This window comes from Vanellus vanellus (genome assembly GCF_965231255.1).
Source record: "Vanellus vanellus genome assembly, chromosome: 2".
Taxonomy (NCBI): Eukaryota; Metazoa; Chordata; class Aves; order Charadriiformes; family Charadriidae; genus Vanellus; species Vanellus vanellus.
In genome coordinates this window covers 135,122,302-135,146,534 of record NC_138906.1, presented here as the reverse complement: position 1 = coordinate 135,146,534, position 24,233 = coordinate 135,122,302, and the positions used below count along the sequence as shown (strand labels likewise).

The following is a 24,233-nucleotide window of genomic DNA, read 5'->3' as shown; positions in this document are numbered from 1 at the left end:
AGTACGCTATTGATATGAGATTACACATTTCAAGCTCATTTTTCAATTTATTAATAATAGGAAAGAGGTTTTCCTCTTGTATCAGCAAACAGGGTATTAATGTTTCCAACCAGTGTTTCATGTATGTGAAAACTAGCAAACCTCAGCCTTAATTCTGCACATTTCCATGCACAGGAACATCGGCAAAACTGATCAAGTATATACTCCTGTTTTCAAGCAGGTTTAGGGTTGAGATGTGTTCTAAAAATATATTAAAAATTTTGAAACGTAGCGAAATTATCCCTAATTTACTTGTCACTGGAAATATTTAAAAGTAATTCACATAAATAAATTCAGGTCTTTTTAGTCTTTACCCTAACTCCTATTGGTATTAAGGATGACACATAAATGCTTTCCCTGTTCGGTATAAATGTTGTACAAGGCAAGTAGCTATTTGCAAACTATAGGATGCCATATATGCAGCTAAATGCATAAATAAATAAATAAATAAATAAATGTATCTGTCACAAAAGAGTCATTAGCACAGTAAGGATGTGGCTGCAGGGCAATTTAAGGTTATTTAAGCACAGGGCTGCCTTTATAATTCAGCGAACCCTTTAAGCCAGCACTTGAGGCAGCGCTGCTACCGCCAGAAGCTGTCCTGCCCTTCTTTTGCCTCCAACAGCTCGTTATGAGCATCACCGCGTGGTCCTACAGGTGCTGGTGCTGGCACAAGCCGCAGAGCAGCTGGAGAGTGCAAAGAGCAGCTGTAGGTGGGAGAAGAAAGAACCGCTTCTGGTGGCGACAGCGCTGACGTAGGCTAGTGTAAATTATTTGTGAAATAACAGCCTAAAATATTGTATCAGGTAGGAGGCAGAAGATTGTAGTGAAATAACGATCATGCTACTATTTTGAAGTAGCAGCTGTTGCTCGTGGTTTGTAGATCTCCAAAGCTTATTCGTTCATGTTGTGTATTCTGTGCTAGCCCCAGTTTTAAAGTCTAGGTTTGTACCTTCTTAAAAAGAGTGGGGGAAGAGGAAGAAGAGCGGCCCTGCAGATGTGCTTTGTTTCTAAATAAATTATGCAATTTCATTTACAGTTACTGTAGGAAAAAAGATACTGCTTCTAAATGCTTACTTTGTTTTCCACTGCAAAATATGTTAATGAAAATCGTCTGCACGTCAAACCCATTCTAGAGTAATGAGAATGATCTTTATTTTTATTTTCAGCACCAAAGGGAATACTCCATCTCTCTCCTGATGTTTATCAGGAGATGGAAGCAAGCCGCAACAAATCAGCCCCTGGTACCACCGTAAGCTATTTGTCGCCCAAAGAAATGAGCCAGACTTCTAGCTCTTTCTTCAGCATATCTCCTACAACAAATAGCACAGCTACGATTGCCAGGGAACTTCTCATGAATGGAACGTCCCCAACTGCCGAAGCCATAGGTCTAAAAGGAATATCTCCTGCTTCCCCCTGTTCTGCAGTGCAGCCTTCAAAACAGCTGGAGTATTTGGCAAGGATTCAAGGCTTTCAGGTATGGGAAGGGGAAAATGAAGCTCTTCAGCCAGAATCATAGCATTGCCATCAAGGTTTCACTCTTGCCCTCTTGAATGTGGGCACGCATGTAACTTATCTTGTAAAGTTAGCTGGTGTCCAAGGCAGTTTCTGGGTCCAGGAGATACAACCCTGCACCAATGTACATGTCCCTCCTTCTCTTTTTTTTTTTGTTCCTTCCTTCCATTCACCTTACTGCAGGCCATCTTTCTCTCCTTTGTTTATTCTCCCCAAATAATTACAGGCTTAAATCATGCTTTTTACTTGCACTTCTTTGAGAGTCTTCACCTCTTGGCATTAGAAGCTTTACATACTGCTCTGGTGTTGGTTTCTCTCTCTGGCTCTGATCCAGAAGGTACTGACGCACCACCTTAACGTTGCGTTTGTCTTCTGGGCCGGGTCGTTAAAGCCGTTACTCTGCTTCCCACCCTGCACCTCTTAGTTGTAACCTGTAGAACGACATGTTGATCCGAAGGTGCAGCCTAGGAGCAGACCTGGTGTCAGAGCAATGCAGAATGTTTTTGACATCACAGTCAATACTAGAGAATGTAAGATGAACTGCGCTGGGTCAGCGCTTGAGTCCTTCAGCACTGATGACCTGTGTCCAGCAATGGCAAATACCCTACATTTCATAGGACAGTGACAGCCTCTGTAGCACATCCACTCATTTCTGCAGTGTGGAAGATGGGAAAAGGAAGCCTCTTCCCGATCACCATTCCAAGCAAAATTACACATGTATGTGGATAGTAGCTCATTTTCCTGTGTCGCACCATCAGAGGATAGGACCAGCTATGTAGAAATATTCTTTTTCCTGTCGTAGTTTTTGTTTGTTTGTTTTTTTTTCCTTTTCAGAGTTCTGAATTTGTTTCATTTGAAAAGTTGGTTTCACGTGTTCTAGCATATGTAATTTGATCATGTAACTAAATTCTGGAAACGGGAGGTTTCTGTTAGAATTTTTGCATGCCTGATAATGTTTTTTTTTTATCAAAGCCCATGTAATTTACAAAGTATGCAGTTGTTGGAAGTGATTTAAAAGAGGCTGTTAGAATTCGAGAAATAGTGTCAGATGTTCTGTTGGCATAAGCAGCATAGTTCAATTACATTTGCGTACATCAGATATCACCAGTTGTGGATTTGACCCAACGCCGTTTCTGTCTAAAATGTACATTCAGCTTTCTTTTGGTCTTCATTTTTAAAATGTCATTTTGGATTCATGAGTTTGAATGTCTCTTAATGCAAGAAACGGTAAAAGCCTAAGCCTCACCGTAGTAGAGTTAAGCTGCTAATAGGAATTCAGTTTTCCTGAGTTCCGTTTGTTACCTGCCTGCAGTAGAAACCGATTAATTCCGACGAAAAGAAATTCAATCCGTGAAGTTTTCACTGCTCGCTTTCACATCTTGTCAGATTGCTTGTGTCTACTAGTAACACTTTATTTTCATAGAACCGATGCACAATTTCTGTTACTGTTTTGATTCCTACTTGCCTACAGTATGTGGTTACTGTAAAATGATTAGTTGTGTTTGTCCTGGTTTTTTTCATGCTTGGATTCTAGATGCTTATGTAGAAATTGTTTTTAAAGGGTCTTACCTTGAGCCAAAAAAGATAATCCGTTTCATCCGTGAACTAGACTACTACTTTTTACCTGATACGAACCAAGAAGTTTGGTAGAGAATCTTGATTATTAACGTCTATCCGCTGTGTATGTAACGGATGGGTTTACATCATCTTAGCGTGCTTTCTAACACCTCGCTTGAATAAGCCTGGTATTGATGTGAAACTCTGCCGCTGCGGCGTGGCGGAGCCGAGCTGGAGCAGCGAACAGAATCTCTGTGGGAAATGGCTCAGTGGCCTGTCAGGTGCATATCGCAGGTCTCTTCACCATTTCAGCCTAGAAAGCTCTTTGTGTTTAAGAGTTTAGAAGCCCATTTCTTTACAGGTTAACTTTCTCAGGCATATTTACTAAGTAGAAAACTACTGCATTTGCAAACAGCTAGCTTGTTTCATGTTTCCTGAATGACCCAAAATGATTTTTAAATTGTTAGCATGTATTTGTATTCTGGTCCGGATGATAACCATAGTTTTGTCTTTCATTGAAGAACGTATACATTCTGTTCTGTTACAATGTATTTTTGAATTTTTAAAAAAATCAATAAATACTCATATGATGTTTCATTTGTAAATGTAAAAAAACATGTTATTTGCTTATTTGAATGGGTTTTTTTGAACTTCTTTAGCTGCAGGGGACACATCTTTAAAATGTGGTTGTTTAATTTACATTCTTCTAAACTGTTTGTACATGATCTCAGCCATGTTCTATTGTAAGCCCTTAATATTAAGAGTTATTGGGACCAATGTATGGAAAAGTACTAAAAAACTACATTTTTATGGTTTATGGCTTATTATTCTAAAGATATTTGTAATTCGTAAACAGCAGCTCAGTGTCACAGAAAAACAGGTGTTTAGCTTGGATATTTTCAAGGCTCGGGCTTCAAATTACCAGTGATGATAAAACACAAATACTTCAAGCAAGCCTTTACATACTTTGAATAAAGCATTTCTAGTGCTTGCTTCATATTTATGAATACGATCTACCAGTTAATTGTTTTGCAGACTTTGCCCACAGATTGTTTAAAGGAAAATTCAGCTTTGGTGAAATCGTTATTTTTAAGTGACTATTTGGTATTTTGGCCATTGTTCTGTAACTAGATGAGGAAAGTTACAGTTATTTTTGCTGACTGTTTAAGTGCAGTAAGTTATTCAGAGAGCTTGCTCAAATGGAAACATTTAGAGAAGCTGTTTACAGACGAATAGTTTGAGCCTCCAGGTTTTACTGAGCTGCAGGTAGTCCGGTAGGAAATTCCCCTGGGAGTTTGCATGAAGCAAAGATCGTAAAATTTAAAAAGCCGCGATTGAGCGCCCTCAGTCAGTCCTGGTGCGTGGCTGCAGCCGTGCTTGGCTTGCTGCACTGGCAGGACTTAGAGATCTTAACTTTTTCTCCGTAGTGGCTACATAATAAAACCTCACAAAGAATATAGTTTCGATGTGATGTATTCCTTTGATGGCAACGGTTACACAATTTATATCTTTTCCTTTTTTTCCCCTCCACGTTTGTTTAGCGGTTAACTGTTTCATTTTATGCATTGATAGATTTAAATGTTTTCTTGTTGGGTGTTTCTAAATGTTTCTCATTTCCCCAATCAGTAGCACAGGCCTACATTTCTGAGTGACTGCACACACAGGAGGAGTCCTGCTGGATGCTCTAGAGTCAGGTTTACTTGGGACACATACATTTCAGCACATGGGTTTGAATTGTTGGCAGAGGTGGGCCTAAACTAAATTTCTGCACTTTGTCCAAAGGTTGGCACTGAGCTTAAACCTTTCTCTACAGTGGCTTTAAACAAAACAAACACTCGTTTTGCTTTGTTGGAGGTTGGATTTGGAAATCAGTCTAGGAGTGCTTAGATCTCACTACTGAGATACATAGGTGAGGAAAATTTCAGGGAGATTCATCCCTCAGTGAATTTCAAGGAAAGAGCTATAGTTTTGGTCTGATCTGTATGTAATTGCAGGTTTCTTGGAGCAGGTCAAACTTTAAAAAACACCTAAATACCATCTTCAAAGTTGCTGCAGGCACTATGGATGCTAATAGCAAGTCATTTAGAGGTGTAAAATCATCTAAAAACGCAGATGCTTTGTGGGATTTTCATAATCACCTGTGCAGATTAGGTACCTGACTTCCAGTTCACTTCTACGCTGCATACTACATAGTGTTTTGCAAGTTTGGGCTGTTGCCCCATGCTGTGAACTCGTTGCCCGAAGTCAGTCATACCTTTGAGACTTCTGCCCTGTACTGTGTTGTCTGGTGCAGACACGTCCTCACGTGCTGTGGGTAGTCATTCTGGGTGTGAGTGATAATGGTACCTTCCTCGGCGTCTGCTCACTGCTTTCGCTGAAGGATGCAGCCACTGGCAGAAAGTGCAAAAAAGGGGCAACTCTGGTTTCTTCAGGCTTGGCGTAGTGTGTAAAACAGCCGTTGGTCATAGCTTAGGCTGTGCTGTGACCGGTTCCTGGTCTCTCTCAGATTTAGCTGTGGCTGCTAACGAGCGCAGCACCACAGAACTGGCGCCTGACTTCCCAAGGAAAGGATGGTGGGTGACCTTCGCCTCCGTCCCGCCTGAGTTTGCGAAGGTTTGTGAATCCCAACCCTGCTTGTACCTCAGATCTCTTTCTCTTTGACCGATGTTAAATTTGCTGTCAGAACTTGTTGACAGCTCTCCCAGCCATGTCCCCTCCCACCTTCTTGCCCACCCCCAGCCTGCTTGCTGGAAGGGTGGTGTGAGAAGCGGAAAAGGCCTTCATGGTGTGTGAGCACTGCTCAGCAATGGCTAAAACATAGGTGTGCTAACAACGCTGTTTTGGTCACAAATCCAAAACATAGCACCATACAAGCTGCTCTGAAGAAAGTTAGCTCCATCCCAGCCTAAACCAGTACAGCTTTCTACACTTTACTGGCACCTTTACAGTTGAGTACCACTGGGCAGAGCTCAGGAAACAGGAGAACTCCTTTTATCCATGTGGACTTACTGTCTCTGTGCTCTGAAGAAAACTTACACTTTTTTATCAGGTTATTTGCTACAGAACTTCCCCGTTTATTCAAGACAGCTGCTATCTTTGCTGCAAAGGTAATAGAGATTAACAAGGAAAGAATTTTCCTCCAAGCAAGGCAGAGGGTCAGTCAGGATTTTATTGATAATTCTAGGGGCATCTGTGATTTGCACGCCACCGGGCAACCTGTTCACTGAGAGTCCTTACCTGGCCCCCAGAAACTTGCAGGTGTCCTACTACACTGAAAATCAACTTGAAGTCAAATGGCTGTGTTATGTAGGTAAGGGCTTCAAGGTCTCCAAACCCTAATTTATACACGACTAGCCAAAAGTAAGAAAACATGTTGGGAATGTGAAATAGAGGGCGAGAGAAAACAGAACAGGTTGGTAGCAAGAATTGTTCTTGAGAAAGCTTCATTTAAAAATCAAAGCACCTGGACTTCATTCCATTCTGTTTTATAAGGTTTTTTTAATCAACTAACTTCAGAGAGAAGGTAGGCAGTACCATAGTTGATGGCAGTGACCCAGAGTAGATCTACAAGAAGTGGTTTTATTAGTTTCCATTTATTTCAGAAATGTTTCTGCTGACTATAAACCATGTAGTCCGTACTACCTTATTTTTGACCTCAAAGGAAGTCAAAATAGTGGTAGTCATCCTGCAACAAGATAGCCATAAGAATCATTCTCGTATCAGTTTCTCTAAGGAAAGATCTGTAAGTTTGGAAACCTGGCATGTTAATTCACCAGAGCATGCCGCAGGAGGTAATATTCGCTGCGGGAAGAGTGTTTCTGTATTAATTTAAGAGCATGCAGAATTAGGAAAACAAATGCAAGTCTAGCTACAAGGGGCAGTAAATTTTCTGACATGAGGTCTCCAACTACGTGGCTTCTGGCCAGAAATCTGTCTCAACTAGATTTCTTCTGTTCTGGCCATTGTTACCTCTCTCCCTCTTACAAGGAAGAAAGCCCTTTATCCAAGTGCTACCGGAGTTTTGCTCTTCTTGCCTCCAGAAACAGCCAGGTGCTTCTTTTTTGTTTCAGTTTGTAAAAGGAAAGAAGGTAAATTGAGAATAAGTGGCTAATGGTGTCACGTGGGTCCCCAGGTGTGGTGTGGATGTCACCTTGGTAACATTTTAGCTTTTCTCCTTGGAATCTTGCAAATAACCATTAAAATCCTCCCACATATCCCTGCACGTAACTTGGTCCATGGAAAAAACTTGAATTATATTTTCATAACCAATTTTAGAATTCAGGGGGTTTATGTATGAGAAAGTTTAAAAGCTGTCAGGATCTCTCAAAATACTGCAGTCGGCACTAAAAGCACCCGGCCGCGTTCCCTGCCAAAATCTTTCTAAGTAAATCCTAAGGTGACTTGATAACTTAGCTACAGACCTTGGCTTGGAATACAGCCAAAACTTTGAAAGACTGGAAGTTTCAGCTGGCAAAAATGTGAAGGTGTGATGGTGAATTCATAGCAGACTGGGGTTTAGCTTTAATTATAATAAGGGAACTCAGCTCTCGAGCAAAAACCCTTAAAAAGAGAAGCACTAAGAAACAGTGAAGAAGGAGAAAAGAGTCGAGTTAAAGTTTATTCCTCTCACTGTGACTTGAAGCTGAGGCTTTCGTGGGTTTTTTTTGGCTGTTATCTCCATCAGTCTCATTCAGAATTGGGAACGCAGTGAAGCTGGATGATTTTTAGAAGTGAAACGATTGTTTCTTGTTTTAATTAAAGAAGGGTAGTTCTTTCTGCATACTGCCCTGTATCTGGGTTAGTGCACAAAAGCAGCGTCTGTATCAGCATCAGACTTTCAGCAAACTCGGGCAGCCAGTTTTGTACTCACAATTTCACAGCGATCCTGTTCCCTCTTCATTGATGCGGCGTTTGGGGCTTTCACACGCAGTTTGTAAACGGAGAATAGTTAATGCTTGCTTCGCTCTTCACTCCAGTGACAACCTTCGTAATGAAAAAAGAACGTACGTGAAAACATATTTCCATTGATGCTTTTGCTAGAAAGTGATTTTAAACCCAAACTATTTTCTCTCTCCAAACTAACCAAGTTCCTCTCTCCCTTTAGTCAGTTGTTCAGGATGACACCCGAGACATGGGCTCCTCCACAGATGCTCCCTACTGTGCTCGTCCTCTGTGTACTTTATTAGCAGAACACAAATTCCCTCACCTCCCTTCTTTTGTTAGGCCACGTGATGAAAACGGGAGATCCCAGGGTTGCCAGGTTTTCGTATTTCCTTTGACTGTAAATTATAAAATTAATTTCAACTCCTCTCCCTGAAAATACAGTATTTACCCAAATAATTATGGGTGAATGGATCAGAGACAGACACGTTGTTTCTGAAAAAAAAAAAAAAAAGTCAGGTATAATTTGCATTATTTTGTAGTGCTTTGTGGTGTTTTAATGTCTGAATAATTATTATTTTTTTAAATCATGTTTTTCTTACTCATTTTTTAGGGGATTGTATTCAATGTTTTAGATCACTGTAGTTAAACTACTCTCTGCTATGTCTACAAAATGATACACGTCTTAGTTATAGAATAGAGGAAGTGAACAGGGTAACACGATACTCTTCAACCTAAGTGTGTTTTTCTTATAGAAAGCCATGTCCCATCTCCTGATTTCAGCTTCCCGATCAGACAAACAGGTCCCTCTGCACCCTTGAATCCCAGCCACTGAGAATATGGTTGCTCGCTTTGCATGGGCTCCACAGGAACAGTCTTTATAATTACATACTTGGGTTAAGGTTTAACAGATGGAAGGCAAACAGTGAGCACCTTACTGTACTGATTATCCTGTACGCTGCTGCGGCAGCAGCGGTGTTAGCTAATTTTCTCTTAATTAGAACCAAACATCACATCCAGGGGTAGGGTGGAGCTGGGTCTCCCTTGCTTGACTGAGCACAATTTATGGCCAAACTTTCCAGCTCTCCTGCATCACTGAATCGGGAACTCTGAATTCAGAGGGTATCTGAAAAGCATGAAAAAAAGGACGTACAAGCTTCTGTGGCTCAGACGATAAACTTGTTTTTTGCGTTTAGCAGATATTTTGTATATGCTCTTTGGGAACTGTATCAAGTAAGTTTTCTCGCTCTTATTCGTACCTCACGCGTTTTTATAGATGTCAAGTGCCTGCCTGACTGTACTCAGGAACGTAAAATGCCACCGCAGTAACCTGTGACAATGCCTTTAGTCCGCTGCTTGTTGCCAATTGACGGTGCAGTAATGGCCTTATTTCTTAGTCTAAACCCTAGGACTGTATTTCAATGAAGATTTAAGACTATGATACAGCTGCTATTCGAGCCCTGTAAGAGAGGAGCATGTTGGACTGGCTCAAGATTTACTGCTGAGCTGTCAGTCTTTAGGCTACCGAGTGTCTTTACCCTTCTGTGCAGTAGCTACGGTGGAAACTTTGCCCACTGCTGTGAAGCAGACACGGCGATTAATGAACCTGAGGCGCGCTAATCAAACATATGTTTTCTTGACACAATGATTGTGTTATATATCACATCCGAATGTACAGGCCTTTATCTTTCCTTAATGATCTAGCAAGGGGGCTTTTTTAAATGTGGGTGTTTTTCATGGACTCCTTAGATTTGTTCCACAGGGGGTGACCATTAAAAACATCTGACGGGCATGCAGTTAGCCAGCTCCCTGCTGAGATTAGTAAAATACTATATTTAGTAATCGCACTACATCAAGGAACTCCAGCATTGCAGGAAACAGTTTGAATCAATGCTTTTTTTCTGATTTTTTTGAATTTTTTTTTTTATTATATGTCTTATTTTTTCGTCTGGGATAATTTTTTTCATCTCAGTCTTGCTTTTTGTAGCTATACTTCAGCTTTTCGTAAAAGACACTGTTCATACGATGAGGATTTCTCCCCAGTTTTATTTTTTGTTTTTTTTTTTTTTTCTGGATTCCTATTCTACTTTCACAAATAAAATATCTGGAATTGTAAAGCAGGTAGTAAGAACGCAAAGCGGTATTCAGAATCTCTCTCGTGCTGCTCCGTTTCTGAAGAGACCAATCTATTCTTTGTTAGGAAAGCTCTGGGCATAATACAAGGATTCACCCTTTGAAGTACTAGAACACTATACAGTGAAAGCTCCTAATATTGGCTTTGAGAAAATGGTTGAAATGAGCAAGTAGATTCAATTTATTTTCTCACCAGGAGTATTTCTTCACCAATAAATATGCATGAAACAGAGTTTGAGCACAAACAAACAGGATTGTTTAATTATTTTTTTTTAGTAGATGACATGACTAAGTAGATGAGCAACAGAAAGAGGAAGATAATAGACCAATATGGAAAAGACAAGCATTTCACTAGGAAGCTAAAGGAAGAAAAATGTTTCATGAGACTCTTGTTCAAGTCAGAATTGCTATTTTAACATCTGATTTTTGAGCCCATTCTGGTTTGCTTGTCACTGTAAATCCAGAGCAACCTATGTAAAATCTTGGAAGTTATTCTGTAAATTCAGGAGTAAATTGGGTGCTGTCCCTTTAAGGGGCAGATTTAAAGGAATACCATCCTTTGTTCTAACAAAATAGTCCGGGCTTGTCAATCCAGAAGATTTGTGCATTGCTGAACATAATGGCATTTTATTACCTAGTTTATTTCTGTCTCGCATTCTAAGACTCCTGCTGATGCTTTGACTCAGAGTAGTTTTTGGTTTGGAAACATGAACTCCAGTGTCACAGATGACTTCTTTCTTTTGGTAATTCATATTATTTTTTTAAGTTAATAAATGTTCACGAAAGAAAGCGTTTGGCCAGACAGAAGTTGTGTTTCAAACTGTGAACATCTAAGCGACAGTGTGTGAAAATAGTAGCCTTTATTTTTGCTCCCCTCAGTCTCTTGTTAAGGCACAGTTAGCTCGTTTCTAGCAGTTGTTTAATATAGTATGGTTAAACTTAACTACTGTGTGGTGATATAACAGGTCGCTCACCTTCCTCAGTTGTGAATCAGTAAACCGTAGCCCTTGTTCATGCAGAAGGACGGATGTTCAAATGCAGAAGTGCCCACTGAAGAGCAGCAGACTGCCCTGTGCTTGAAGTTAGGGCGTTGTATTTACAGAATAATTTATGCAGATTAACTATGGCCATTATCTGAAATGGCATATTGATCCAGTGTGTTAAAGTAGCTTATTGCAAGACAAAGCCTGCAGTTTTTTTTACAGTTTCTATCAGAACGTTTGCACATAGGGAAGGGTATTCTATATAGTAAAGCTAGATTCAAGAGACATCTGTATATAAATGCGAAAGAAATGGGAAATTTCCGGCTTTTGGAGCAGCGTTATGATAGAAGTAACCTTAAATGTAATTTCTTATGCGGTTTTATGAAGTGTAATTTAGTTTTTCCTTTATAAAATAACATAGAAGGTTGAGAATTTTGTCTATGCCATTCCACATTCACTTGTAGCATTGCAAACATTCATCTTATAGCTTCCTTTATGTGAAGCTATAAATGTCCATCAAAATATTTGCATCTCTTCAGTAATTCAAAATATTAAAAACAAGGGCCAAATTTCAACATCGTTGTCAAATGGTTTCAGACCTTCACATACATTTCTATATACATGCGCCAGTCTGTAGTACCCCTCCATACATACCCATCCCACGCAGCTTGTTCCTGACTGAAGCAATCCGTGAAAACGATATACAGTTGCGTCCCGTGAGAATATCGGACATGAAGGCGTACGCGTACGAGTAAATCCGTGGCGTGTGCTTGTGGAAAAAATTACTTCTAGAATTTATTTCATTATTTTGCTGCTGGGGATGCACTTTGCGTTTTACGCGCGGAGGCTTCGTGCCCTGCCCAGGCAGCGCAGCGGAGTGCTGTGTTTGGGATTCCGAAGCTGGTTATACATGATTTCGCTCAGGTACTTCACGTATGCAGTTACCCAGGAGAAAAGCTAGCAGTGTTGTATGCTTTTTTCCAATAAATGAGCAGGCTCATTTAGAGTTATTGCCAGGATCTTGTTGTTGTGGCACTGCTTTGTGCTGTGTAGACATACCTTGGAGGAGAATTACCTGAAAATCGCTCATAATAGTCTGAGGCTGGAGTGTTGCGTTTTACTCAGAAACTTGCACAACCCTCACTACAGACATCCGTGTGCTGGCCATTATTTTCTAAACAGATCCTAATGCTGTTCTAGAAAAGCTCTGCTTATATTTTATCCAAATAAAACATTCTGGATTTTAATGAGTGAAATTTCATTGCTGTTTCATCCTTAAAATGCACTGAGCTAATTTGTGAGTGTCCCTTAATTACAAAAAATTGAAGCCTGAAAATTAGGTCCTGGACATAGATAGTAATTATTTTCATAACTCTGTTATTATAACCTCCATGATATACAGAAAGGGAAAATGACCTCTTAGGTCAGAGGCCTTAATGATGGGTTATAGTCCCAGTACTGCCATTCACTCCTGCCAGTGCCAAGTGAATTTGGATATGTCGTTTAACGTCTGTCCGCAAAATGTCCTTACCTGCCTAACAGAGTTATTGTGGAGATGAGCTGTAGTTCAGCACTCTTGACCCTTAAGGCACTGAGGAACTTAGAATGTCATCGTGAATCTCAATAATGGCCACGTAATCACCGCCGGAGCACTTGGCCGGTCTTCAGTCACCACTCCTTGGTCGCAGGTACAGAAGCAAGTGTTTGCTGTGCCTTCATGTTCCCCTGCCTTAGATGACATGATATTCTTAAACAAGTTTTATTGACATTCAGGTTCCTCCCAAAATTAGTCATAGTAGTGTGGACATATAAACTGGAATATTTGCAACATAGGGCTGGCCGAAAACCTAGAGGTATCTGCTGCTATTCAGACTATTTGATAACTATTTGCCTACCATCATTTCTTTCTGCGTGCCTATTTTGGACATTCTGCTCAAATAGGTAAATACCTAGCACTCTGGGTTGACAAAACCTCCCTGAACTGTGGATCAGAGATCAAATTTGAAGAAGAAAGGAATAAAATAGTGTGTTTGAGAATGTAGCAGCTGGACTGATAAATAACAAAACAGGATTACTGGGAAATTGCACATACGCATGCCAAATGTAGAAGAAATCTGAATTTTTTTGCTGACTGCACAAATCTGTAGACTAGAGAGATTTGATGAAAGGACAAAGTTTTATTCTGCCCCCCATTCAAAGTCCAGTCTTTTGGGGTTTTTTATATCACTAGTCATATCATTAACATGTCCATAGAAAGTGTTTCTTTTGGTTCAACTGGGCAAGAGATAATTAGAGGACTGCTGTCTAAGAAATTACAAAGTAATGGCCTTGATACGTTCAGACGAGGCCAAAAGTGCATCATGAAATTCCAGTGGGAAAGTTAAGCTTAGAAAGATACAAAAATTCTGAGTTTATTGCATTTCAATGTGGGACTCTAAAGGAGGTGTGGATCAAATCTGCTACTGAAGATAATAGAGTCATGTAATACTAATCATAAATTTCTCCTCTGGATATCGTTCTTTCAGCTTGTTAACCTTGCTTTATTCCAGCGAACATTAGTGAAGTGTAACCTTATTCATACTATTCTCATTAAAAATCAGCCTACAAACATGCTATGCAGTTCAGAAAGTGCCATTTTTCCATTTCTTCGTACGCGCTCTGACATGTACTTTGCTCGGTCCCCAGATTTTGCCCCTTTTGCTATGTCGTGTTTGCAGTACAGAATCGTCCTCTTGAGCTTTTCTGCCCCATTTCTCCACGTCGCATTCCCACAACACATACTCAGCAGAATCTCTAGCTTGCAACCAGATACCACAGTTGTGGAAGCTTGATAAGTCCTTGTCATAACAGTAGTCCCTGACATTTAAAGAACTTTGGTTTATATTTGCAAGCCAAATTTCATACCTTCATACCTCTTTCAATTAATCAAAGTTAAACCATTGTATATGCGAAGGGGCCTCTTGTGGTTTCTAAGTAAGTAGTATGGCTTTTCTGGCAGAAAGCCACAAGCAATTTAGTAGGCACATATTGTGGGGGTTGAGAGGAAGAGAGACAGGGATAATCCAGAAAGCTCTAAAGGGCTGAGTGAAATCAGTATTTCTAGACACAGTGCGAGAATTTTGCGTTCTGTATCTTACTTCTGGCCACGGCAAAACTGTTTTGATGTGTTGTCAGTGAAGTAATTCTGAAATACGGCACCGACTTGGTTTTCCCCTCACTCGGCCAGTTTTGTACTGGTTTTGCTTCAGCTGAAGTATTCCCAATTTGCAGCTGTGGCAAAGAAGAGTTAGGCGCAGGGGATTTAATATGCATGGTGTACAATTAGGTATCGTATACGTCACTAAATCATTTCCACAGGAATAACTCTAATATGGTTCCTAGTTGTCTTCAGAAATAATATAGTTTAATTTTGTAGCCTAACTATCAAGATGAGGCTTTATCATGTAACTTTTGCCTGAGAGCTATACGGCTGTAAATAGATACTAACATAAAAGGTCTGTCTCCAGCAGAGCTGATCTCTCTTTCCATTTCTGACAGGGGTCACATAGCCAATGTAAATTACCACCATAAACTAAATTCCACCTCTCCTGTAGAACAAAGTGCTTGATCTGCCTGTCTAGAAGCCAGGAGCTACGCAGAGAACTGTAATATTTCAACAATTCAGCACGAGTGGCAACCTGTTCTTAATAATGAAACACTGGCAACATTTAATTTCATTTTGTCTCAACATATTAAAATCCATCCTTTCTTTAGGGGATTGAAGCACTATCTGAAGGGAGCCCGAAGACAAGGAAAATAATTCAAGTAGAAGCACTATCTTCCTCTGTATTTCATGCAAGATTCAGGTTCAACATACACATCTTGACATCCATAGGGAATGAGTTACTCTTAGAAAAGAATAGCCTAGACATCTCAAGAAGAATGTGAATTCTTCTCCATTTTATGTGTCATTTTGATTTAATTAGGAAATCACGTTCAACTATGCAACATTAGCCATGTCAAAAGGGTTAGTGGATTTTAGTAGAAATGGAATTACAATTCAAAAATTTGAATTATTATCGCCAAGGTTTGGGAGGTATAATGATTTACGTGGATGTTTTATAACTTAAGCTACAAAATGCTGTTAAAAACGACATCTAGGCTGGAAACTATAACTTGAAACTAGATTCTTATATTTGTATAGATGCAACATCTTGAATTTAGTCTCAAAGGTCTCAGAAACTGAAGAACACATCACTTCAAAAACTGCCCAACAGACATGCCAGAAAATTTGGCCCCAGTTCAGTATGTGGCTACCTAGAATATTTTACACACTCCTTTTTTTTTTATATTAAAGATGAATTCAATGTAAATGTTTGGAATTCTTCTTACAAACTTGTTGAAAAGGGACAGTATTTTAGCGTGACTCCCTTGTACAAACCTGGTGTTTAGCAGATTACGTATGTTATTCTGTTATAGGTACACTACAGTGATAGACAAAATGGCAAAGAGTGTATGACCTGTTTGACACTGTCTCCTGTGCAGATGACTTTCCAAGGTATCGGAAGCTCCATTGAAGCCAGCCATGACCAGGTATAATACCTTCACCCCACACTCTTGTAATTTTATTAATATCTAGTAAGGCCAGAATGTCAGCATTAGTAAATTTTAAATTTCACCACATCTTGTGCTTTTCGTATGGCATGTTCTTGTCCCTGGGATTTGCCTACCTTGCCGGAGTAAAATTCTGATTAGATCTACACAGAGTGACCCGAAAAGGAGACAAAACTATGTTGCCTTTTACATATTTTTAAGACGTATTAGGAAAGTCTGAAGAGCTTGCTTTGGTTTTAAAGGCAGATTGGATGTTTCTGCAAAGGTTTTGTTTAATTTGATGTATGTATCAGGTCTTGTCTGTGCTATTTTTACTAGAAGATTATGGGTAGCTGGAAAAGCGGAGGTGAAGCCATCATCTCTAGCCATCATCTGTCACAAGAAACTGGCATTTGAGAGGGGAAAGGGAATTTTAATCAGGCTGTGTAAAACTCACATTTTGTTTGGCTGTTCTTAAAATGTTTAATTCAAGCTTCTGGCGAAAAGCCAGGAGAAAAAAGAATCTCAGTCCCTCATCACCCTGCTGCTTCAGATGGGAACTGAGGGGGACTTCCATTCTGGTCTTCTTGTCCTCCCAACACGCTTCTGTATGAAAGCAAGACAAGACTTTGATACTCCCAAAGTTTTAAAAGCAAAAAGGAAACAAGTAGAAGAAAACTTTAAACCAAACCTTGCACCTTTCAGATCTTAAGTAGCTTGGGAAAAGTACCATTTTTATTTGCCTTCACAGGCCATCTTTAAATTGTACTGTGTTCACATTTACCGTACATTGTATCAGACTCTATGTAAGATTCTCTAAGGAAAAAGCACCCTAAGAATGATGAGAATTAGTTACTTTTGGGGAAAAGGTTCGGACACTCTTAGCCATATTTTAGGTTGGTGGGGTTTTTTTTGTTGGCAGTTTCTAAGTTAGTTGTTAACATAAACTAAGCCCATTAGTTATTTACACGGTGACATGAGGATACTTCCTGTCCTCAAGTGTTTGGTGTTTTACAGTAACGGAGAGCTGTGGTAAGTCAGACCATACTTCGACAGACATAATCCATTCAGTTCTCATTTCATCCAGCAACTTGTTTATGCTGTTCTAAAGTCGCTCCATTTTTCTTGCAGTAAAGATCGCCTTTTAAAATTTAGTTATAACTCAAATACAATATTTAGACATTTCAATGAGTTTAAGGTGGTCCCTGTCAATTTGGTAACAACTACATTCTGGGCTACCAGCCAGCGTGGCCTTTGTCTTAGCATTTATTTAGGCTAGAGTATGATATGTAAACAGAAAAAAGACTTTGTAAGCAAAAAGCACATTTAAGCCATCTGAATAATTATATATTTAAGACATCTAAATGACAAAGTGTTATTGAGCCTGCAAAGTCAAGCACCTAGAAATTAGGAAATTCCAGATTATGTGCAGCATTCGTTTGATCCCCAAGTGTACCCATTCAGTGCTCTAAACAGGACATTCTTCTGGGAGGAAAAAAAAATGCAAAAAATCACATGGATAAAGCTTATATCATAGCATGTACTCAAAGGGGTAGAATTAAGTTTGCTTGGGCCATTACGAAGCTAGAATTTCCTAATCTTGCTTCAATTTGAAGTTTAAAAAATGTTCATCATTGGGTTTAGTTATGTAATTTTCCACAGTGTTCTTAAAAAGGAAAGAAAAATATTTTGATGGGGTGGGTGTTGCATTACTGAATCGACATCACTTGTGCAAAGATTTCATCTGAGCTGAGAGCAAAAGAAAATAACCACCTAAAAGCCAAGTGCCAGCCACTGGGTAACAAAATAGATCCACATACTGGTCAGGAGTAGCAAAGTTCTGCTCATCCCCTTCCTAAATATAGAAGGAATTCCACTTTCTGGGGAAGACACATGCTACTGCTTGCTGGTATTTGATAATGGGGGTGGCAGGACTGGATTGAAGCATTATTTGTCATCACCTAAATAAACAGAGAAAAATGAATCATTGGCAGACAAACAGAAAGTGCATCAAGTATTTGTCAGGAACTGGAATTAATTAATGACACAATTAGAGCTCTTAGTGGACCAACTTAAATGAAAACAACTTTTCTTTCTTGTTCCTGAGTGATTGGTATGATTTTGCTTGGTTTTCTACAATTTCCCTTGCAGTAGGTTTATTTGATACTCATATTCTTCTCATAAAAATAGGAGATGGAAATGCTGTGCCTGTCTTAAGCTAAATTATCCACGTTTTAAAGTTTCAAATTAAATAAGTTCAACATAGCCGTATGCTATAAAACTTAAATTCTAGAAACTCTTCTTAAACTTATGTCATCTGTTACTTTTAAATTATCTCTTTTGTATTGTATAATGGTTAGAGTGGGCTAGTCACCTGAAAGCCTGTGGTTTCAATGGGGGCACGTAGATTTGTGTCAGCTCTAAGGCCTGGCATAGTTTGACTTCAGGATCTGTCCACTTCTGTGCTTATGAAGATAATTGTTCTCGTGATCATTCTAAAATATGGATTCTATAAATTCTAGGTTTTTTTTTTTTTTTTTTTAATGGAAAGCTGCCTGATTGAGAGTCTGGAATAGTTTCTCTGTGGGAAAGTGGTAGAATCTGTTGTGTGAGAATATCTAATAAGACAGCTGTATACCAGATTTGTCACTATATTGTGGCAGAAGAACCACAGCTGACCGCATACCTTGATCAAAAAAAGAAACAGAAATGAAAAAAAAAAAAAAAAGAACAAAACGGGTTGCCAATGGCATCTCTAGCGCTCTAGTCTACCTTTTCGAGTCGACTTGTGTTTTGCAATATAGATATATCTCTCTATTCACATGCAGTGGGAGATTTGTTACCTGGCAGATACTAGTGCGGTTACAGTCCTCCATAAGTATATCGTCTTGCTTTTTCAAATACGCCAAGACTTGACACAGCCGTTTTTTCAAGTCACTTGCTCTTTTCCCATAGTCTGTAGGGAGTTTCCATTCTTTAGATTGGTTTAGGTTGTGATTTTAATGAGTTTAAATTTTTTCCCCACATACCTCATTTGAGCAATTTAAGATTAAAATAAACATTTCATACCAGTACACTAACTAGTGTGTATTTCAACTACCTGCTTGACAAGGTGTCTCTCATTTGATCGTGAAGCAGTATTGTGGAAGCAATTGGCAAACTGTAAAAAAGGGAAACATTCCTTAAGTACCACTGCAGTCTAGCCTGCCACAGGTTTTGTTAGGTTTTGCATTCAGGTATGCCAACCTCTTTAGTAGAAATATAATGGGTTTTAGAATATTTTTGTCCTGAATTAATTCTTTTCCTATTTTCTGTTTCCCAGTATCTGACTGTAACTATAAATTTCTCTTTCCTTACTGGCCACAATTCTTTGGGTTTTTTTGTTTGTTTGTTTGCTTGCTTGCTTTTTTTCAGTAGAATTTAGCTACAAGCAGCTTTTAGTTAAAATGGTCACAACTTTCTAGTGGCTTTCTCAAGCAAACCTGAGTTTGTCCTTAATGATAATGAATCCTGGTACTTTTTACCTCGCTGTGGGACTGGAGACAACCTGTTCTCAGGGCTTATGATGGACTTTAGGCACATAGTGTGAAGCTGAGGAATTAACTGAATGTGGGTGATACAAAGAAATAGAAAGGAAGTCCAGGTAGTTGTTCTATTTATGTCACTAACAAAATTCAAGGTATGAAGAGTGGGAGACAGAAAAGGGAAAAATTGAAAGATAGGAGGCAAAAATAGTTGGAACGGAGCAGAAAATTAAGAAAGTGTAGGGAAATGGGGTAGTGAATGTCTAAAGGCCGCTGGCATGGTATAAACAGAGGAAGTGAGAGGTAAGTGGAAGAGCGCGCTCAAAAACCCCACCAAAATGAATAAAGGCAGTTTCTAAGACTGCATAGTGTGAAAGTCTTCCAGAGTTCTGCCTACTTCGCTTCTCAAAGTATTGAACACTGAATTACTTGTAACTAATACAAATAAATACAGCTTTATTCAACTATGTTATATGAAGAGCTCTTTGAATTCTGGAGCAAAGACGTACCAAGAACTTTTAGTTAGAAGATGTAACGCTATTGGAGCAAACCGTTGAAGGAAGTAGAGATTTCTGTTTCCCCTAAAGACTCCTAGTCAATACCATAAAGTTGTTAGAGATGTACTTCACTAAACACAAACTGTTGGACTTACTGTAACGGTAGCTAGATTAAATTGGACAGCCTGTGTCATACAAGACAGCCTGTGACATAGCTTCAATCTAAGAAGTGACACTTCTGCTATGTCTTGAACAAGCCAGTGTCAAACTCGGCTTCCATGTTTGCGTGTATATTTTGGAAACTTGCAATGTTACCATCTTTTGTGGCTTTGTAATAATTGCTGGGTTTCTGAGTGCTTCAGCTCTAAGTGGCTGTAGAACTCTGCTTCAGGGGTATACGCTTCTGTGGTTCTCACAGCTGTGAAGAAAAACCTGAAAAAAACCATCTTGGGTGCATTCTTAAGGCTTGCTGAACAACAGGCAAATTGGAAGTATGAAAATTTATTTTTTAATAAGATTATTTTAAAGTCAGTCCTGGTGATAAGAACAGTTTGGGCCCATTTTGAGAGTTTTGAATGCTTGCCGTGGAGTACTCTGCCTGTGCAACTGAATTTTTAACCCCCAGTAAGTTGATGTTCTTTGAGGGGTGACCACTTCTGTACTTAGATTTCAAGACACAGCTCGAAGACCAGTGCATGTTCTTAAATTCTCATTATTTTAATACTTTTAAATGATTTTGGAGGCTTTAACATATGCTTGGGTTTTGGAGCTAGCAATACTGCCCATTTCTTTAGTACTGACTTCTGGTGTTCACTTCACCCAATAGTCCTAACGAGATGTGCTATTAAAGCGATGACAATCTTTTATGCTCATGTCTTGAGTCTATGCTTTTTTAATCCCATCCATTATATTTGTGTTGTATATTAGACAATGTTTTTAGAATTCTCCACATTACAACGCATAAAATAGTATATTTCTGTTTTCTAGGAGAGATAACATTTGAGTAGAGTTGCCTGTAATCTATTGCTATTATCACTTTTATTTTCAAGTATAAAATACCTGGGGAGAGAATCAGGGGCAGAAACTGTAGAAGTGGAAGAGCCTGCAAACAGGCTTTTCTGGGCCGGTTTAAGGGACTGTGGTGGTGCCCAGAGGTGAGCAGCTCCTGATGTCACTTGAATAAAGCAAGGGGAGAAGTAGTTCTCTAGGGACAAAAGACCTCAGAGATGGGTGACAGGCTCAAGGGGAAGTGCCTGGGGTGTTGAAGCTTCAGGTTCACGAAGAACTTTACCTTGTAACAACAAATACATAACACATATGAAGGCCCACGTCTCTGTATTTGCTATGGTCTGAGAATTGCTTGTAGGGCATGCTCGGGAAGCAGCATCCAGGGAATTTATGCTAGCTGGAGTCACTGGCTGACTTATCTGTAAGAAAAACAATAGCCAAAAAAACTTATGGTGCACTCAGTGAGTATGCAGAGGATGAGAATTTGTCCAATGATGTAACCAAAGAAGATGAATGAGATTAGAGTTTTTGTTAAGATGCCTTTCCACATCAGAAAAAAAAAAGATTATTTACAGGACACTACATTAATTCCTGCTTAAAATTAATTTGGTTCTAAGGCAAAATTAGTGTTTTCTAGATATTCGTATTTACTTCACAGTGGGTATTTGTGTCCTGGACACAGCCAAAAAAAGAGAAACTGTTAGGATTTTCTTTAAAAAATACATGTATTCCCTTTTTTGGCTGGTGTTACATGCTTCACTTGTCAGCTCATTTCTACATGATTCACTGTAAATGCAGTTTTCATTTCTTTGGGATGGCTTCTTCAATAAAATGAGAAAACTTTAGTTTGACTCAGTAAAAATCTTCTAGCAGCTTTCCCAAAGCTTGGTGATTCCTTCACAGCCCCTTCAGCATCAGGACTCCTACCTGATCTTGTAAAAACAGCTCACGCAAGTAGGTCTTCTTCTCCTGCCAGTGGGATCTGGCTGGCTTCTGCCTTCTCCTTGACGACTCCGTAACATTCAGGGTGGGTCAGGCATGGCCACAGCTGAGTCCCTGGTGTTCCAAAAGAGACAGTCCACGTGGGAGCAAAATATAAACTGCTTTTGATATATAGCACCACACTTTACTCTTGTCTTGTGGTGTTGGGAAAGTTGCACTTCTTAGGTTCACGTTGCAGTCAGGAGTCATCCCATCAGGTTTTAGTTAGGCTCACTAGGTTGTTGTCTGCTATTTGGTACTTTTTCCTCATCTGCTGTGCTCCCCATGGCTGTGTGTGGAAGCATCGGTACATTCTCTCCGTATTCTTCATCTTCTGTTTCGCATTATCTCAGTCTGGATGTACGTGACAGAACATTTGCTTTTCCCTGGCAGCTGCTGAAGTTTTCCTTGATGAGCCTGAGATCAAACGTTTGTATTTGTTCAGGATGTGTAATCTTTCATTTTCAAAAAGTGAGTTACTAATTAACTGCCGAATGGAAACAGAATGTAAACCAAGGCATGGCTATCTCCCTGCCAGACCCTTTCAGTGCTCTCATTCAGGTCTTCCCAAGCAGCTTCCCAATCTGACTGTCTCTTGCTGAAGATGCAGAATGGGATTTTTCAGTGCTCTGTGTATGTGTGTTTGCTCACACAGTAATGTCAGCAGGGTATGACACGCTACTGTTGCAATCTCTGGTTATCATACGTGCTTGGCACGTGAATGATAGCAAACAAAGACCACGTGTGTTTTGGGGACTGTTTCTTCCTCTCTTGGAAAAAGAAAAAAAACAAGGTGAAATATCCTGGTGACAGCTATGGGTTTCACAAGAGTGGTGAGGTTCACAGAAGCACAGAATGGTTGAGGTTGGAAGGGACCTTTGGATGTCATCTGGTCTAACCCCCCTGCTCAGTCAAGGCCACCCACAACAGGCTGCCCAGGCCTGTGTCTAGGCAGCTTTTGAATATCCTCAAGGTGGGAGAATCTACCTTGATTGTTCCTTCCCATTGTCTTCATCTCCACTCCTGGCTGCTCCCTAAACCACTGAGCTGGCAGAAACTAATTCAAGTGTTTAGCCAGCTGAGTGAGCTGAAGAGGCCCACTGGGGCTTAGATGAGTGCCAGAGCTGAAACAAGGAACACATCAGGACTGCCCAGCCAAGAGAAGAGGAGAGGGAGTCATCCCCTTCCGCAGCAGCAAGCTATGACATCAGCTTACCCACCTTGTAAAATGTCACTTGAAGAGGATGAGGCAAAAACTAACCGTACAGAAAAGTGATTTCCTTGTAGAAACGTTTGTCTTGTATAGTACCCTTAAACCTGTTCACTGTGCAGTAGCATGATCTGGCAGAAAGACGAGAAGAGGAATGCACGCAGAAGGAGGGAGGAAGGGCAGGATCGTAGCAGCCCTGCCTTAGAGAAGTTGAGCTGTTTGGTAACTGCTCCCTTAGTAGTTGCTCGCATTAAAACCCCTTTAGCAGGCTTTCAGTGCAGTGTAGCATGTGGAAGTGAAAAGAAAGGCATTAACAACGTGCAGTGAGCCAACCTTCCACGGACCACGGGGCAGCTGTTCGCTATCCTCAGTTTGCAAGCCGTGTCTGCTTTTTTTTTTTTGTTTTGCTGTTATTTTAGGCTCAGCTGGCCAATGGTGAAATGTAAAAGTCTTGACTTCTCTTGCTGCTGTGGCTGTTAGGGAAGGGAAGAAGCTTAAAAGGGAAAGGTATTGGAGAAGTTTGGAAAAGCTAAAAGTGTCAGTTAGTTTTCTGCCTTGTCACGCTGCAGCAGCAGATTCAGCCCACTTGCAGTATCAAGAAATCTAACAGTTTTTTGCCTGGCAGGAAAAAACGGAGGGAAGACAACAGAGGTAGGTTCTTCTCCTACTCAACAGTTAAAAATGGTTAGACATACACCTACTAGACAAAAGTTGGTGACAGAGATGGAGGCAAATATGAACTGGAAGGAGACACTCCTAGCAGCTTGTCTTGCAGTTGGGATTTACAAGGATCTGGATTTTTCATCTTGACCCTCGATAGGCAGCATTTTCATTTTAATAACCATGGTCGTTTTAATTTCTAGGACTTTCAAACCTTTCAAACCTTATGAATCAAAAGTGACACTCAAAACTCAGTTGCCTATTTTACAGGCACCTCCATTTTAGACAAACAAGTGTATTAGCCAAATGCACACTCAACTTTGTTGCCCACCCTGTGCTTGCCAAAGTTATTCTGTGGCATTTTTCACACACTAATCAAAGTAATGCTATGTCTGTTTGTTGATTCGTGTTTAAGCACTTGTCATTCAATGAAGTTGCTTAACACACTAATTATATAATTGGCATTTCAATATACATTTCCTTAACCATTCTACAAGACAAAATAATGATTTGCACATGTTGCATCTGAAGAACTGTGCTTTTGTGAAAATTGTGTTTGCCACCTAATTTTTCCGCTTCTCTTGAAATAGTATCCCATGGCTGGCATTATGCATTCACCTAGTACAAATGAAGCTTCGTAGTTTTTTGTTTGCATAACCATCATGCTACCCCT

General features: G+C 39.8%; 1 protein-coding gene across 3 annotated transcripts in view; it reads left to right on the top strand.

Moving 5' to 3' along the window:
• The window catches only part of STAU2 (staufen double-stranded RNA binding protein 2), a 172,991-nt gene that overhangs the window by 94,067 nt on the left and 54,691 nt on the right, over positions 1-24,233 (top strand). For 2 of the 3 annotated variants that reach the window (XM_082479188.1, XM_082479189.1), the window contains exons 12-13: positions 1,209-1,516; positions 15,567-15,680. In XM_082479188.1, the coding sequence (XP_082335314.1) occupies positions 1,209-1,516; positions 15,567-15,680 (422 nt within the window). The remainder of the gene's footprint in view (positions 1-1,208; positions 1,517-15,566; positions 15,681-24,233) is intronic. The other variant, XM_082479190.1, reaches the window with a different exon arrangement.